Source organism: Myotis myotis, unplaced genomic scaffold, assembly GCF_014108235.1.
Source record: "Myotis myotis isolate mMyoMyo1 unplaced genomic scaffold, mMyoMyo1.p scaffold_m19_p_20, whole genome shotgun sequence".
NCBI classification, from domain to species: Eukaryota; Metazoa; Chordata; class Mammalia; order Chiroptera; family Vespertilionidae; genus Myotis; species Myotis myotis.
Genome location: NW_023416325.1, coordinates 2207693 through 2219643, shown reverse-complemented (window position 1 = coordinate 2219643; position 11951 = coordinate 2207693). Strand labels below are relative to the sequence as shown.

The window sequence follows — 11951 nt, the reverse complement described above, 5'->3', positions numbered from 1 at the left end:
CGAAAAGGGCGAGCAAGGACTGGAGTGCAAAGTGCATGGTTCTTCGACTGGCTTGTTTCCCGGTTTTCAGGATTACTTCCTCTTGACCAACTTCACAGAGATCAAAACCTAGAGGAACAAAGAGTATAAACATCTGCTTCCTTAGGGAAGATTCCATATCCTGAAAAGGATGAGAGCTGTAGGGCTCCTCATACAGTGTCATGGGAACCCCCACAGACCCCTCCGCAAGCACCCTGCCTGGGGCTCCCGAGTCCCTTCATAGAGCATTGGCTGCTTTCCTGCCTGTACTGCCTTCTTGAGAGCTGAGGGCTGGAATTAGTAAGGCTCATTAACATTTGTTTTCTCCATTCTTTTGTAGAACAGTCCACTTAAAGGAGCCAGTCCAGGACAAAAACTGGCCACTCTTTGGCATTGGGTCCAGTATGCAGAGCTGGTGCATGGGAAGGTGGAAGCTTCTCAGTGGCAAGGACGGTATCTTCATACGTGGTCAGTGTCTGCTGCCAAGGGCTTTGGAGTGAGCTGTGATGGTAGAGAATCTGAATCTGCTCTCTTGGCTGAACCACCCTGCAGGGACTCCACTCTGCCAAAGCCCACGAGGGGCTGCTCCCCGAGTCTAAGGGTTTGCCTGAGACTTGGGGCACAACAGAAAGCATGAGCCTCCTGAGCAAGAGGCTTGAGTGAGCTATTGCCACAAGCACTCCAACCGCTTAAGAGACGCTGCAGAGGCACCCCGTGCATCGCCCCAGGAAGAGCTCAGGAGGTAGAAGCCAAGCACGCTGTGATGAAGGGCTCTGTCCACAGAAAGGCACCGCTAAGCAAGAATTTAGGGCCTGAAGAGCCTTCAGCACGGAGAATCTTCACTCAGCAGATCACTGAGCCCCGCTAACCACGCCAACACTTGGTGGTGAAGTCCCGGACGCAGGCACCGGTGAGATCAGGCCCTTTCCCTCCTCTGATCTCACTGTTGCAGTGATTGGAACCTGTTATTTACAGTGCTGCCCGCCAGCATGTTGTGCCTTTCATGACGGAGAGCAGTTACTAAAGGAGAAATTTGTGTCTAGGTAGTATTCTTACTCAAGGATTCTGATATTGGTGTGACACTGTCTTTCCTTTGGGAATTAGGTTTATTCAAAGAGCTACTCAGCATTCTGCTTGCTGGGGGACATTTTCCTCTCTGAATCATAAACAGTCCCTGAAAGCAACAGGAAGGTCTCAGGGAACTCAGCATTTAAAAACAAATTAATATAAATATAATATTTTAGTTAGAAACCTCTACTTTTACCAAAATGATTCTAATAGAACTCAGTCCTCTAAATAACCAACAGCCCTGTGATGGGTTTTGATGGCATGTGTTTCATGTTGAGGACTGGAAAGGGGGCATCTTTCAGACCCTTGGAGCCCTCAGAATGAGGGAGCCATTTCTCTAGATGGCCAGCCGCCGCATTTCCCCTTCCCCCCATCTCAGTCCACAGGACCTGGAAATTATAAGTATGTGCATACCAGCTCATGCCTTGAGTATCAATGGGATTTGGAAAGTACAGAGAAGTAGAGAAACATCAAGGAAAATCACCCACAATCCCAGCACCAGAGAGCCAGTGACACACCTGACAATGGGCACTGAAACCCAGTTCACAGGTAAGGAGGCCTGGCTCCACCACACCTACACCCACGGGAGGCTTAGGCTGTGCACGGAAGAGCTTTTCCTTTATAAAGAAAGGTCTTGGCTTCATCTCCTTACTCACCTGTGTTACTACCCAAGACTAGCCCTACAGCCTGTCATGGAAGTGAAAAGAGATACGTCCTGGGTATAGACCTGGCCTTTCTCACTCGTTCTCCATTTGCTACTGACCACTTTTATTTAGTGCTATGTTTACACCAAGAAGACTGCTTTAAGGAAATACAAATCCTAAAGGACATTAAAATGCCTATTCACAGGGGACGTGTGCGGTGGGGGCTTTGTGGGTTTCCCTTGTTACCTTAAGTTGAGGTTGGCTAGGAAAGGTCATCTACAAAATGGGTTAGAAAAAATGACCCAGTACTGAATATCTGGGCCTTACAACCAGAAGAAAATTCTTCTTTAAGGACCTGTTGTCCTGCCATGTCTGGTCCCTATAACAGTGAAGTCAGGCTGTCATCCTCCAAAGACTCCCCATTCTCAGGTTAAAACCAAAGGCCATCCCATGTCTTCTCGACCCATTTCTGCCCTCCCCCATGCCAGTCACTAGGACCGTGATGCTTTTTCTGTCACAGTGCGCCTCACCTTCTAAGGTGCCTCCCTTAGATGAGGTGGTTACTGTCTGTCTAAGAGGGCAGGGCCTTTTGTCTTTTGCTCACTGCTGCATCTCCAGTGCATAGGACACTGGCTGGCACATGACAGGTAGACGAAAAAAAGCACTGGTGTGAATGGCTCCCAAGCAAGGCACAGAGACACAAGGGGAGTTCTGTCGGGAGCTGCCTCAGTGTTGAAAAAGGACAGTGAGCACCTGGATTGAACAGGGGCCTGTACGTGCAGTTCTAGGTCCCACAGTAAAAGCTAAGGTGGTTTCAATAGTATTTTCTTTCTGCCTGTTTCCAGTATTAAAACCATTGTTTTATGACTCCCAACAGTACTGAATCTAGCAGGTTCATATTAAAATGATGACCACAAATGAGAGAAAAAGTCATAAGGGAAATGGGAGAAAGCTGGGGAGCTCTTTGGGAATTGTACTAAACCACTAGAACCTCTGGGTAACTATTTGAATAATAAAAATTCTAGGGAGATAGAAAACCCGAGAGCCCACCAACTGTACCCAAAAGAAATTAGGAGAAAACTTGATTTTTCAAAAATAGAACTAAAGAAACCAATAAGTCTTTCCTACCTAGAGCCGCCAGGAACTCGTGACAGCCCGGGAGCCGCCACAGCTGGACACTGATGGAGACTTGGATGGGAGCCAGAGCGAAGTCCTGCTCCTTCTCGCAGGCCTGCAGCTGGACCAGCACCTGGTGGAGCTGAGTGAGAGCGAACACGTGAGCTCCTTCCCAAGCCTCCTTCCCCTCCAGCCCACCTAGGATTTGTCCCCGAGCTCCTCTCCTCTCGCCTGTTACTGTCATCACTAACGAGCTTATGTCTGTATAGCATCTGAAATACTCTTTAGTGTCTCATGCCTGTTGTTCTCTCTGTGGGAAACCCAAGGGGCAGTGGGTTGGTAAAGGTCACGGGCCAGCCCACAGTCAGGGTTTCTGCTTCCAGCCTCACGTCTTCCCTTGAGCACATTCGCTGCGGGGCTACTGAGCACTGGAGAGGGGCTGGCGGGGGGCGGTTCATAGGCCTGGTCATCTCCCTCTCTTTTTGTCTATTTAATTAAAACCATCTTTATGATCTTGAGGTAAACGGTGAAGAATCCAAGGTTACATTCTAGAGCAGGGGTGGGGAACCTTTTTCTGCCAAGGGCCATTTGGATATTTATAGCATCATTTGTGGGCCATACAAAGTTAACTTAAAAATTAGCCTCCTATATTTGGTCAAGCATTTCATTAACTCATCCCTAATAACTTGGCAGGGCCAGACCAAATGATTTCTTGGGCCTTATATGGCCCGTGGGCCAGACGTTCCCCACCCCTGCTCTGGAGCCTCAGCACTCAACCTGCTGACGTGCTGTGATGTTTCGGATTCCCCGAATCTATAAACACTACTCAGTTGCTTCTGCCTCAGCTGTTCTGATGGAACTGAAAGGTCAAATCAAGAACACAAGAGGGTGCAGCAGGAAAGGGGGAGCCAGAGCAGAGGAAGGGGATGGACCACCTGAGCGAGCGGCACTAGTCACCCCAGCCCGAGCAAGTGTTGGCATGGGCATGGGCCTCCGAGAGACAGCACAGCACGTGTGCTCAGAGCATGCCAAGGGGACCTCGGGGGTGGGTGGGTGGGTTGAGGGGCTCACCTGACAACAGTTGCTACTTAAAGTAGTACTCACCATTCCAACCATATTTTTAACAGCCTTCGGCCAGCAGATTATAAGAAAAAGAAAGAAAAAGAGAGAGAAAGAGACAGTTTAGACTCAAGCACAGGTTGTTATGCAACACGAGCTGATCACTGCTTTAGGAAGCGCCATACCAGGCCTGAGGCTCTGACCGGGAGGGGAGAGGAGCAAGAGTCAGCAGGGACACACAGGAAAATGAACAGCCGCACCCAGACCAGAAGCACTCGGGGTCAAGGGGCTCAGGGTCAACCAGGTCCTGCCCTTCCTACCAGGAGAGGAGCAGGGCAGGGCAGACTCAAGTGGGGAAGGGGCACAGTGGGTATGAACAGGCCACTCTGTAAACCCAAGTCCATAGTGACTCAGGAAATGTCCACCAGCCACAGTGGGCGGGCCAGGACGGATTACCAGGAAAGTCCCTGTGCTGCCACCGAAAGCAAGAAATTAAGCAACTAGACTCTGTCTTGTCCTGCAAGTGTAATTCTAACTTTCTCTCTTTGTAGAGCACAGGCTTCTGGCCCACCTGGGTTCACTTTAATATGCAACATTGACAAGTGTTGTCCTGATTCTGTTTAAAAGCAGATGTAACAAACTTATTACAAAATGAGTAGGAATTCAATGAAGGAGCCAGACCCCTGAGCTATGTTCAAATCCAGGCTGCAAACAACCTCACACATGTGGAGGCTCCAGGCACCACTCCGATTTTCAGAGGTTAATTCTAACAGGAGGAGCTCGATTTCCATGTAGAAATATTTCTGCCTAAAGTGATATCTGCTGATAAATATGTAATAATACATGTTATTTTTTCAAATTATTATACTCAGGTGGACCAGAGAAAACTCTTCCGTGCTCTTCAGGGTTGCTGCTTCCTCCAGAAGCCCTCGTACCCATGGCTGTCATCCTGAGGCTTGTGCGAGACCTTGTAGCCAGTAGGAAGATTAGAAGCTCTGAGAGTCAGCATCCTCCCGATACCTGAAGTAGATCTACACTGCCTTAATAGGAAGCACATTTTTAAAAACCTGCTAAGTGGTTCCTTGAAATAGAGCTGTTTGGGATCACTGCCGTGCCTTAGTGGCTATTTTGTTTCAAGTGGAGTTCATACTTTGATCTGAGAATAAGTACTGGAGCACCTGTAGCCAGGCTGGCCCCACACCTGCTGGCTTCGGGAAGGTGGCTGTTTAACACTTGTCAGTTAGCAGGAAAAACGGGTGGGATGACAAGGTGCAGGAGGCCACTGAATGGAGAGTTCAGAAAATGCCCTGTGATTACAGGTGACAGCAGCCCCTTGAGTGTCCTCTGAAGGCCCTTAAGCTCTTGGGATTCAGCGCCCCTGTGTCTAGCACATGCTTACTCCAGCTTTTGCCTCTTCCTTCTAATCACAAAGGCTGAAAAAAACAAGTGGACGACTTTACTTGCAAATCCCGATTCAGGGCCAAGTCACCCTCTTTCTAACTCGGCATGGCGCCCTCAAACCTGGGCTCAGCCGTCCTAGCTCGACTCACCCGGCTGATGAGCTGCTCGCCCGTCTCCGAGGCAGTGATGAGCTTGCAGAGGGCTTGGAGGGCAGGGTTGGGAAGACCTACACCAAGAGGAGGGAGATGGGTGTTATCCAGAGGGACCTCTGAGCCCACAGTCCTGCTGCCTTCCCAGAGGAAAGAGCTCAGCTTTGGTGGCCTTCAGGACAGCCGGCCCTGCACGTCCATGTCTGACAGCAGAGAACGGGCTCCGAGAAAGGCAGGCTGGGGGCAAGCACCAGGCCTGACCCTACTGCAGTCCTCCAGGTGCAGGGTCACATTTCCAGAACCCTGTCTCAGCTACTCCGGCAGCATCACCCACTGAGTGATGCACCAAGGGCAGCCCTGAGCTTCTGCACCCCACTTCACCTGGGGAGGCTGCATGGCTCTCAGATCCAAAGCTGCTGATTAAATATTAACAGGGGCTGCTATCCACCCACCATTACCTCAGGAAGAGGGAGAGCCAGGGCAGTACCCTATGGCAGAGAATGCCTTGCCATTGCATTCAAACGATCAGGTCAAGAGCACTCGTTTCCTCTAAATCAGAAGTCTGTGTCTGGGACTCGGCCATTTCTCAAGACACTCTCCTTCCCAGCGATGAGACCCAGCATCCTGGTGAGTGCAGAGGCCACGGCCACCGACCCCTCCTGCCCCGCCCTGCCCGAGCTCACCCAGCAGGGACTGGATGGTGCTGCTGCATTGCTGCAGCCGGTCGCCTGGGTCGGAGGTTGGGAAGAAGACGGCTGCTGGCAGGCCACTGGCTGGGGGGTCCAGCCGGAAGCCCACGGCGGTGAGGAGGGCCTGCCAGCCGGGGATGCCACCCACTTTGTTCTCTACACTCTGCTGGGATGTGTACATGGCATTGCGCTGCCCGTTCTGAATGCGCTGCAGGGACTTCTCCACCTGGAAGGGGAAGAAAGGAGAGTGAGGAGCTGCTGTACTCAGGGGCCAGCCTTGGTTTCTCGGAGTGGCTTTGTTATCTATGAAGCCAGTGCAGGGCACCCGGGCCTGAGGACCATGACATTGCAGCAAACGGCCCGGCTTCTTGAAAGGGAGGCTGCAGAAGGGGAGGGATGTTATAATCAGAGCAAGCAAGGACTGGTGCAACATGGAAGAATTCTGCCCCTCCCCTAACCCACCTCCTCCTGCCCCAGGCTCTCCTCCACAGACACTAAAGTGATGTGTCTGAAAGCCAGTCTGAGGTCAGGAGCCTGCCCAAGCCATACCAGGCTACCCCTCATTAGAATAAACCTCACACCTTCAAGACCCCCCATTCAGTGCCCCATACACCAAACAGTGCCCATCCCAGGGCCCTGGCTGGCAAAACCTCTCCAACGCATTCTTCACCCCACAGTACTTGCCTCTGGGACCTGTACCTCCTCCAAGTGGCCCTCCCCACTTCCAGGGCCTAACCCAGTGCCTGGGACATGTGGGCTAAACACATCAAGTAACTACAATGTTCTCTCTCCCCATGAGCACTCCTAGCACTCCCCACAGCCTCAGACCTTGCCCTGGCAGTTCTCTCTATAGAGAACTTCAGTCCATCCCGAGATGCTGCATGCCCTGGGGCACGTATGCCAGCACTGGAGGGACAGAAGAGTCATTCCAAGATGTCATCTGACACTTTTCTTATAGTAAAATCTTGTTGCTGTGGGCCGACATCACAGGCAGCAAGAAATGAGTGTCCTGGGTCAGATGGACACTAGCCAGCTGGCTGTCCGTCAGGCTGGAAGGGCCTTGAAGACACTGCACACGGGGCCAGGGGCACCGAGAGTGACCAGGAGGGTGTAAGGGCTGGTGAGCTTGACCCATGGCCTCTGCAGTCAAACCAGATGAAGCCGATAATGAAAACCCTTAAATGTGCCCGAGGAGCCTCAAGGCCAAATGGGGAGCCGCTGAGAGGCCTGGCTCTGACTCCGCAGCGTTGTCTCGGAGAAGCAAACCAAACAGGGCAGTTTCGTTATCTACGAAAAGCAGTCTGGGGGCTGCTGTAAGAAAGAGGGTGACGGGCTGACAAGGACCTGAGAAGGGCCCAGCGCTGAGCACCTTAAGGGCTCTATGCAATTTCCAGGCACAGACAAAAAATTAGTGGAAAGTCTCCCCAAATCCTCAAAACATGTGGGCACATCTCTGTAGCAGGCATGTGGGCTACATTAAGTCTGGCCTGAGAACTATCAGAAGTTTCCAGGTTCCACATGCTCACCTAGAACCCCGTCCCCAGACTAAACTTCCCACTCCCAGGGCCCCTTTGGACCCTTCTCTGGGTCTGCCCTCGCACACACCCCTATCCTGTGAGGTGGCCATGGGCAGCTGTTTGCATCAAGTTTGGAAAGAGCTTGGATGTGGTGTGGGCTCCTGGCTAGGACTGGGCTGGTCTTTCTGGCACAGAACTCCAAGGAGGTTAAGAATTCTAAATTATTTGAAACCACTTTCCAGGTTGTCAAGGTAGAAGGGTGAAGCAAGGTTTCTATCGCTAGTTCTTGGCATTATGTGTAGCTTAAATGTTACAAAATGTCATGGGCCCGCCGTTTGTACTCTCACCCACGTCCTGCAAAGATCAGGGCTGGCCAAGGTCGTCAGGCTTAGATGATTCTTCCAACTAACTTTAGGGGAAAGCCAGTGCCCGCTGACTATAATATACCGTCTCAGCTACTGGAACGCCATTGTGTGCCAGCTACTCACCTTTCCTCCAATCCTCGCAATAACCTTGAAAAGTTAAAGTTTGATCCCTGCTTCCAGATGAGGAAATTGAGGCTCAGGATGCTAAGATGACTTGCCCAAAGCCACATGGCCCAGAAGTGGTTGTGGTGCAGGCTCCTGCGCCAGGTCACTGCTCGGCTGTCCCTCCCCCAGGGTCTTGGCGAGGACTACTGTAGCCATCTGTGTGACATCACACTTTATGCCCCCCACCTGGACCAACTGGCTTGACCCACAGGCATATGGGGACAATGTCCCCTCCACCTACTCGTATGTCCTGGTGCTATGGAAACCATTCAGCCTCCCCTGTGCATTTCTGGCAGCCTCTGCTCCATAGGAGCCTGGGTGAGGGCTCCCCAGTCCCTTACCAGGTGCAGCAGCACTCGCAGGGCGTCCCGCGCACGCTCCGGGTGCTGCAGGACCTCCGTGAGGGCCTGGCCCACGAGCGAGGAGGGGCTGTTCAGCTTCACGTCACTCCCGATGAGCAGGAACCCTGTGGGGAGAGAGCACAGAGGGAACCTCAGGGCCTGTTGTCACCTCAGCTGGGTTGGCTCTACAGCTCACCCATCCCGCAGTTACCCAGCGGAAAGGGGCTGCCAGGACAGCTGCTCTATGGGCTGGACCGTGGAGCATTCCACTCACGGGGGCAGCCTGTCACCCTTCAGTCCCCTCCCTTTTTAGAATCAATACCGCTCCGTAGGTGTGCAGTGCTGCTTGCAGTGATCGGTGCTCAGGGAACCGCCTCTACTTTTCCACTGCGCTGCGAGCAAAGGAGGGAACAGATGTCCCGGGCCACCATCCCTGGCTTGGCCACCATCTCAAGGAATGATGTGCTTTGTTTTCCTGCAGGTACAACTGTGTCTGTCTGGTACATGCCCAGGGACGGGGGGCAGGTGTGCCCGAGTTCTTGGGGCCCTGGACGAGAGGGCAAGAGGTACTCCTCCATGCCCTGACTGGTTTGGCTCAGTGGATAGAGCATCGGCCTGCGGACTGAAAGATCCCAGGTTCGATTCCAGTCAAGGTTGCGAGCACATCCCCAGTGGGAGGTGTGCAGGAGGCAGCTGATCGATGTTTCTCTCTCATCGATGTTTCTAACTCTCTATCCCTCTCCCTTCCTCTCTGTAACAAATCAATAAAATATATTTTTAAAAAAGAGGTATTCCTCCAGCTGTAAGAATGAGCAGCTGAGCCAGGCTGGGAAGGGCCACACATCCACCTAGATCCCAGCCTCTTCCCTCAGCAGCTCTGTGAGGAGGGCTGGAGGAGGCACAGACGGAGCAGTCTCTAAGCCACCAAGCAACGTGAGGCCAACCTGCCCCCAAATGGAGGGAAAGGGTTTTCTAAAAGAATGAGTGAAAAAAACAAAGAATGAATGAGCCAAAGCCAGTTTTCAGGGTAATGGGACAGCATCATTAAACATCGTTTTCCCCAGAACACAGTTGTGACTTTAAATTATCTGTCACGAAAACTAAACAAAAATGCCATGTCCCTAAGTACACTGGGAAGCCAGGGAGGGGCCTGCACGGAGGGACAGGGGACGTGTCAGGAATAACTGGCTAAGCACGGGGACCGGGTTCCCATGAACCCTGCGGTATGTGCTGTGGGGCTGTGCCGGCCAAAGGCCCTTCTGGTTGCTGACTGAGTGCTGAGATCTCCGTGACTGCGTGAGAACCACCAGCATTGCCTCTGATCCCTGCATCTGGCGGCAGAAGTAGCTCAGCAGTGTAGCCAGGCCCCACCCCAGAGGCTGCCTGCCCATCCATGAGGTGAGGGCCGCCATGAGGTGAGGCCTGTTGGACCAACTAAATGTTTCTCTCCGGCCACAAGAATAGGATAGACTCTACATCGTTTTTTTGATACCTTAAAAAACAACAGCACTACAGCTGTGTGTGCTAGTGATGTAAACAGATGTTTCTGTATATCAACATAGCTCATCCGCCTGGCACCACAGCACAGCTCTGCACCCGGGGCCCCTGCAGGCTCGTTTGCTGGCCGGCTGGGCGTGGGAACACCATGGCCCCACTTCAGGGCTTATCCAACTTCAGAAAATGACACCAAAAACATTGGCACATGTCAACTGGATTGATTCTGGAGGAAAAGTAAGTTGAAGGCCATTTTGTTCCCAACTTTTAAATATATCCATAGATGGTACATTTTTGGCCATTGAAACAAAATATAAATGTTTGGAAATAGTATGTTTGATGTTCCTCTGCTTCTCAAGGTTTAAGACACTGCTTTATGGGTCAGTACTGTCCCCACTGGTGTAGGGGCCAATTCTGAGAGAGCACCACAGACTGAAGGTCATGAATTGTGTCAGCAAAACCAGCGCAGCTGGGTGAAAGGCTGGTGGGAGAATGGCCGAAGTTGGGTTTGGATCGCAGCCTATCAGGGAGGGTATGGGGCGTTCACAGGGACCCTGAAGGATGAAGATCATCATATGGAGATGAGAGGCAGAGTCCCTCGTCCCCCCTCCTGTGACCAGCTGTCATAGGGAACATTCTCCCTTCACCCCTTGCGGCAGGCCCCCTCAGAACGTGCAGTGCTTCACGCATCATAAGACATTCAGCCCACTCCTCACAGATCATCTCAAACGTGGGCAGGGAGTTCTTAGCATCACCATCATCTTCATGTTACCATGGAGCTTCAGAGAGGGTTAGTAACCGGTCTCAGGTCACACAGCCTGGCTGCAGAGCTAAATCAAACCCAAGTCTTCCGAACACCAAATCCAGGGTCTTTTTACCGCACCACTCTTCTACAGTCGTGGGATTCTACACAAGGGTGCCATAAAGTGGGCCATTCGGTAAACACCCCAGGAGTTTTACATGCACACTCTGATGGCAAACTTCTGCTCCCTGGTCAAAGGACTATTTTAATGCCATGGTAGCAAAAGACTGACTTGGCAGAGGGCAAATCTCAGCAAAGGAGGCTCCCCCAGAATCTTCCCATCTGCCTTTCCCAGTGCCCCGCCCTGCCCTCCCCAACTCTCCCAGGCTGTGAGGACTGACCTGGGGGAGGCCCCGGACAGAGGTGCCAGCTGGGGCCCTGCGCTCACCTGCCCAGTTGGAGGGGTGCGAGAAGGCCTTGCTGCTCTGCACCACCTTCATGGCCTCTCCCAGGGCAGCGCTGGCTTTCAGGCTGTTCAGCAGGGACGAGTAGAAGGCGTGGAGAAACATCTTGGAAGCAGCCACGGGCACAGGCCACAGAGACACGAGGACACACTGTGCACCCGCAGCCAGGAAGGCCCGTGTCAGCGCGATGACCCCATCGGCTGTGACTTTGCTATTGGACTCCTGCGAGGAGCCGAGGACCACCAGCTTCACCGGAAGGCGCAGGTCCAGGATGTCGGCGGCTGTGAGCAGCAGCTCCTGTAGGGGTGGGCAATCCGAAATGCTCTCCCCATCACTGGTGTCGTCCTGCACCCGCAGGGACTCAGGGATTGTGTAGGGGTGGCCGAAGGAGCTCTTGCTGCTGGCAGGGTTGCCATCCACACTGGGTGTGAGGACCAAGGCCGAGAGTTTCCAAGAAATGTGGGTGGCAAAGTGGACACACTCAGCCTGGGTCAGGGCACTCATGACGCGCTCTTTGGTGGCCACACTGCCCACCAGGGGCTGGCAGCCCAGCAGCTCCGACACCATGTAGGCTTCCTCTTCGGCTGATGGCATCGGCCCCCACAGCCACCTGTCCATCACCGCTGACGGGAGCTTCGGGTTGCCAATGACAGCGGCCATGGAGGTGGAGCTGGAGTAGGTGGGCGGGGTTTTCCTCAGGTGAGACTGGGAGGGAGGAA

The 11951-nt window shown here is 52.7% G+C and overlaps 1 protein-coding gene and 1 long non-coding RNA gene across 3 annotated transcripts in view; one reads left to right on the top strand and one right to left on the bottom strand.

Moving 5' to 3' along the window:
• The window catches only part of LOC118678219, a 47078-nt gene extending 37887 nt beyond the window's left edge, over positions 1-9191 (top strand). Inside the window, exons 3-7 of one of the 2 annotated variants that reach the window (XR_004974818.1) lie at positions 359-928; positions 1466-1635; positions 2863-3006; positions 4778-6082; positions 8865-9191. This is a non-coding gene — a long non-coding RNA (uncharacterized LOC118678219). Of the gene's footprint in view, positions 1-358; positions 1636-2862; positions 3007-4777; positions 6083-8864 lie in introns of both variants that reach the window. The other variant, XR_004974817.1, reaches the window with a different exon arrangement.
• The window catches only part of TTC28 (tetratricopeptide repeat domain 28), a 379564-nt gene that overhangs the window by 7024 nt on the left and 360589 nt on the right, over positions 1-11951 (bottom strand). The window contains exons 16-22 of the mRNA XM_036353570.1: positions 11217-11937; positions 8533-8657; positions 6139-6370; positions 5456-5532; positions 3951-3974; positions 2859-2988; positions 1-108 (exon numbers count right to left, since the gene is read on the bottom strand). Coding sequence (XP_036209463.1) covers positions 1-108; positions 2859-2988; positions 3951-3974; positions 5456-5532; positions 6139-6370; positions 8533-8657; positions 11217-11937 — 1417 coding nt within the window. The remainder of the gene's footprint in view (positions 109-2858; positions 2989-3950; positions 3975-5455; positions 5533-6138; positions 6371-8532; positions 8658-11216; positions 11938-11951) is intronic.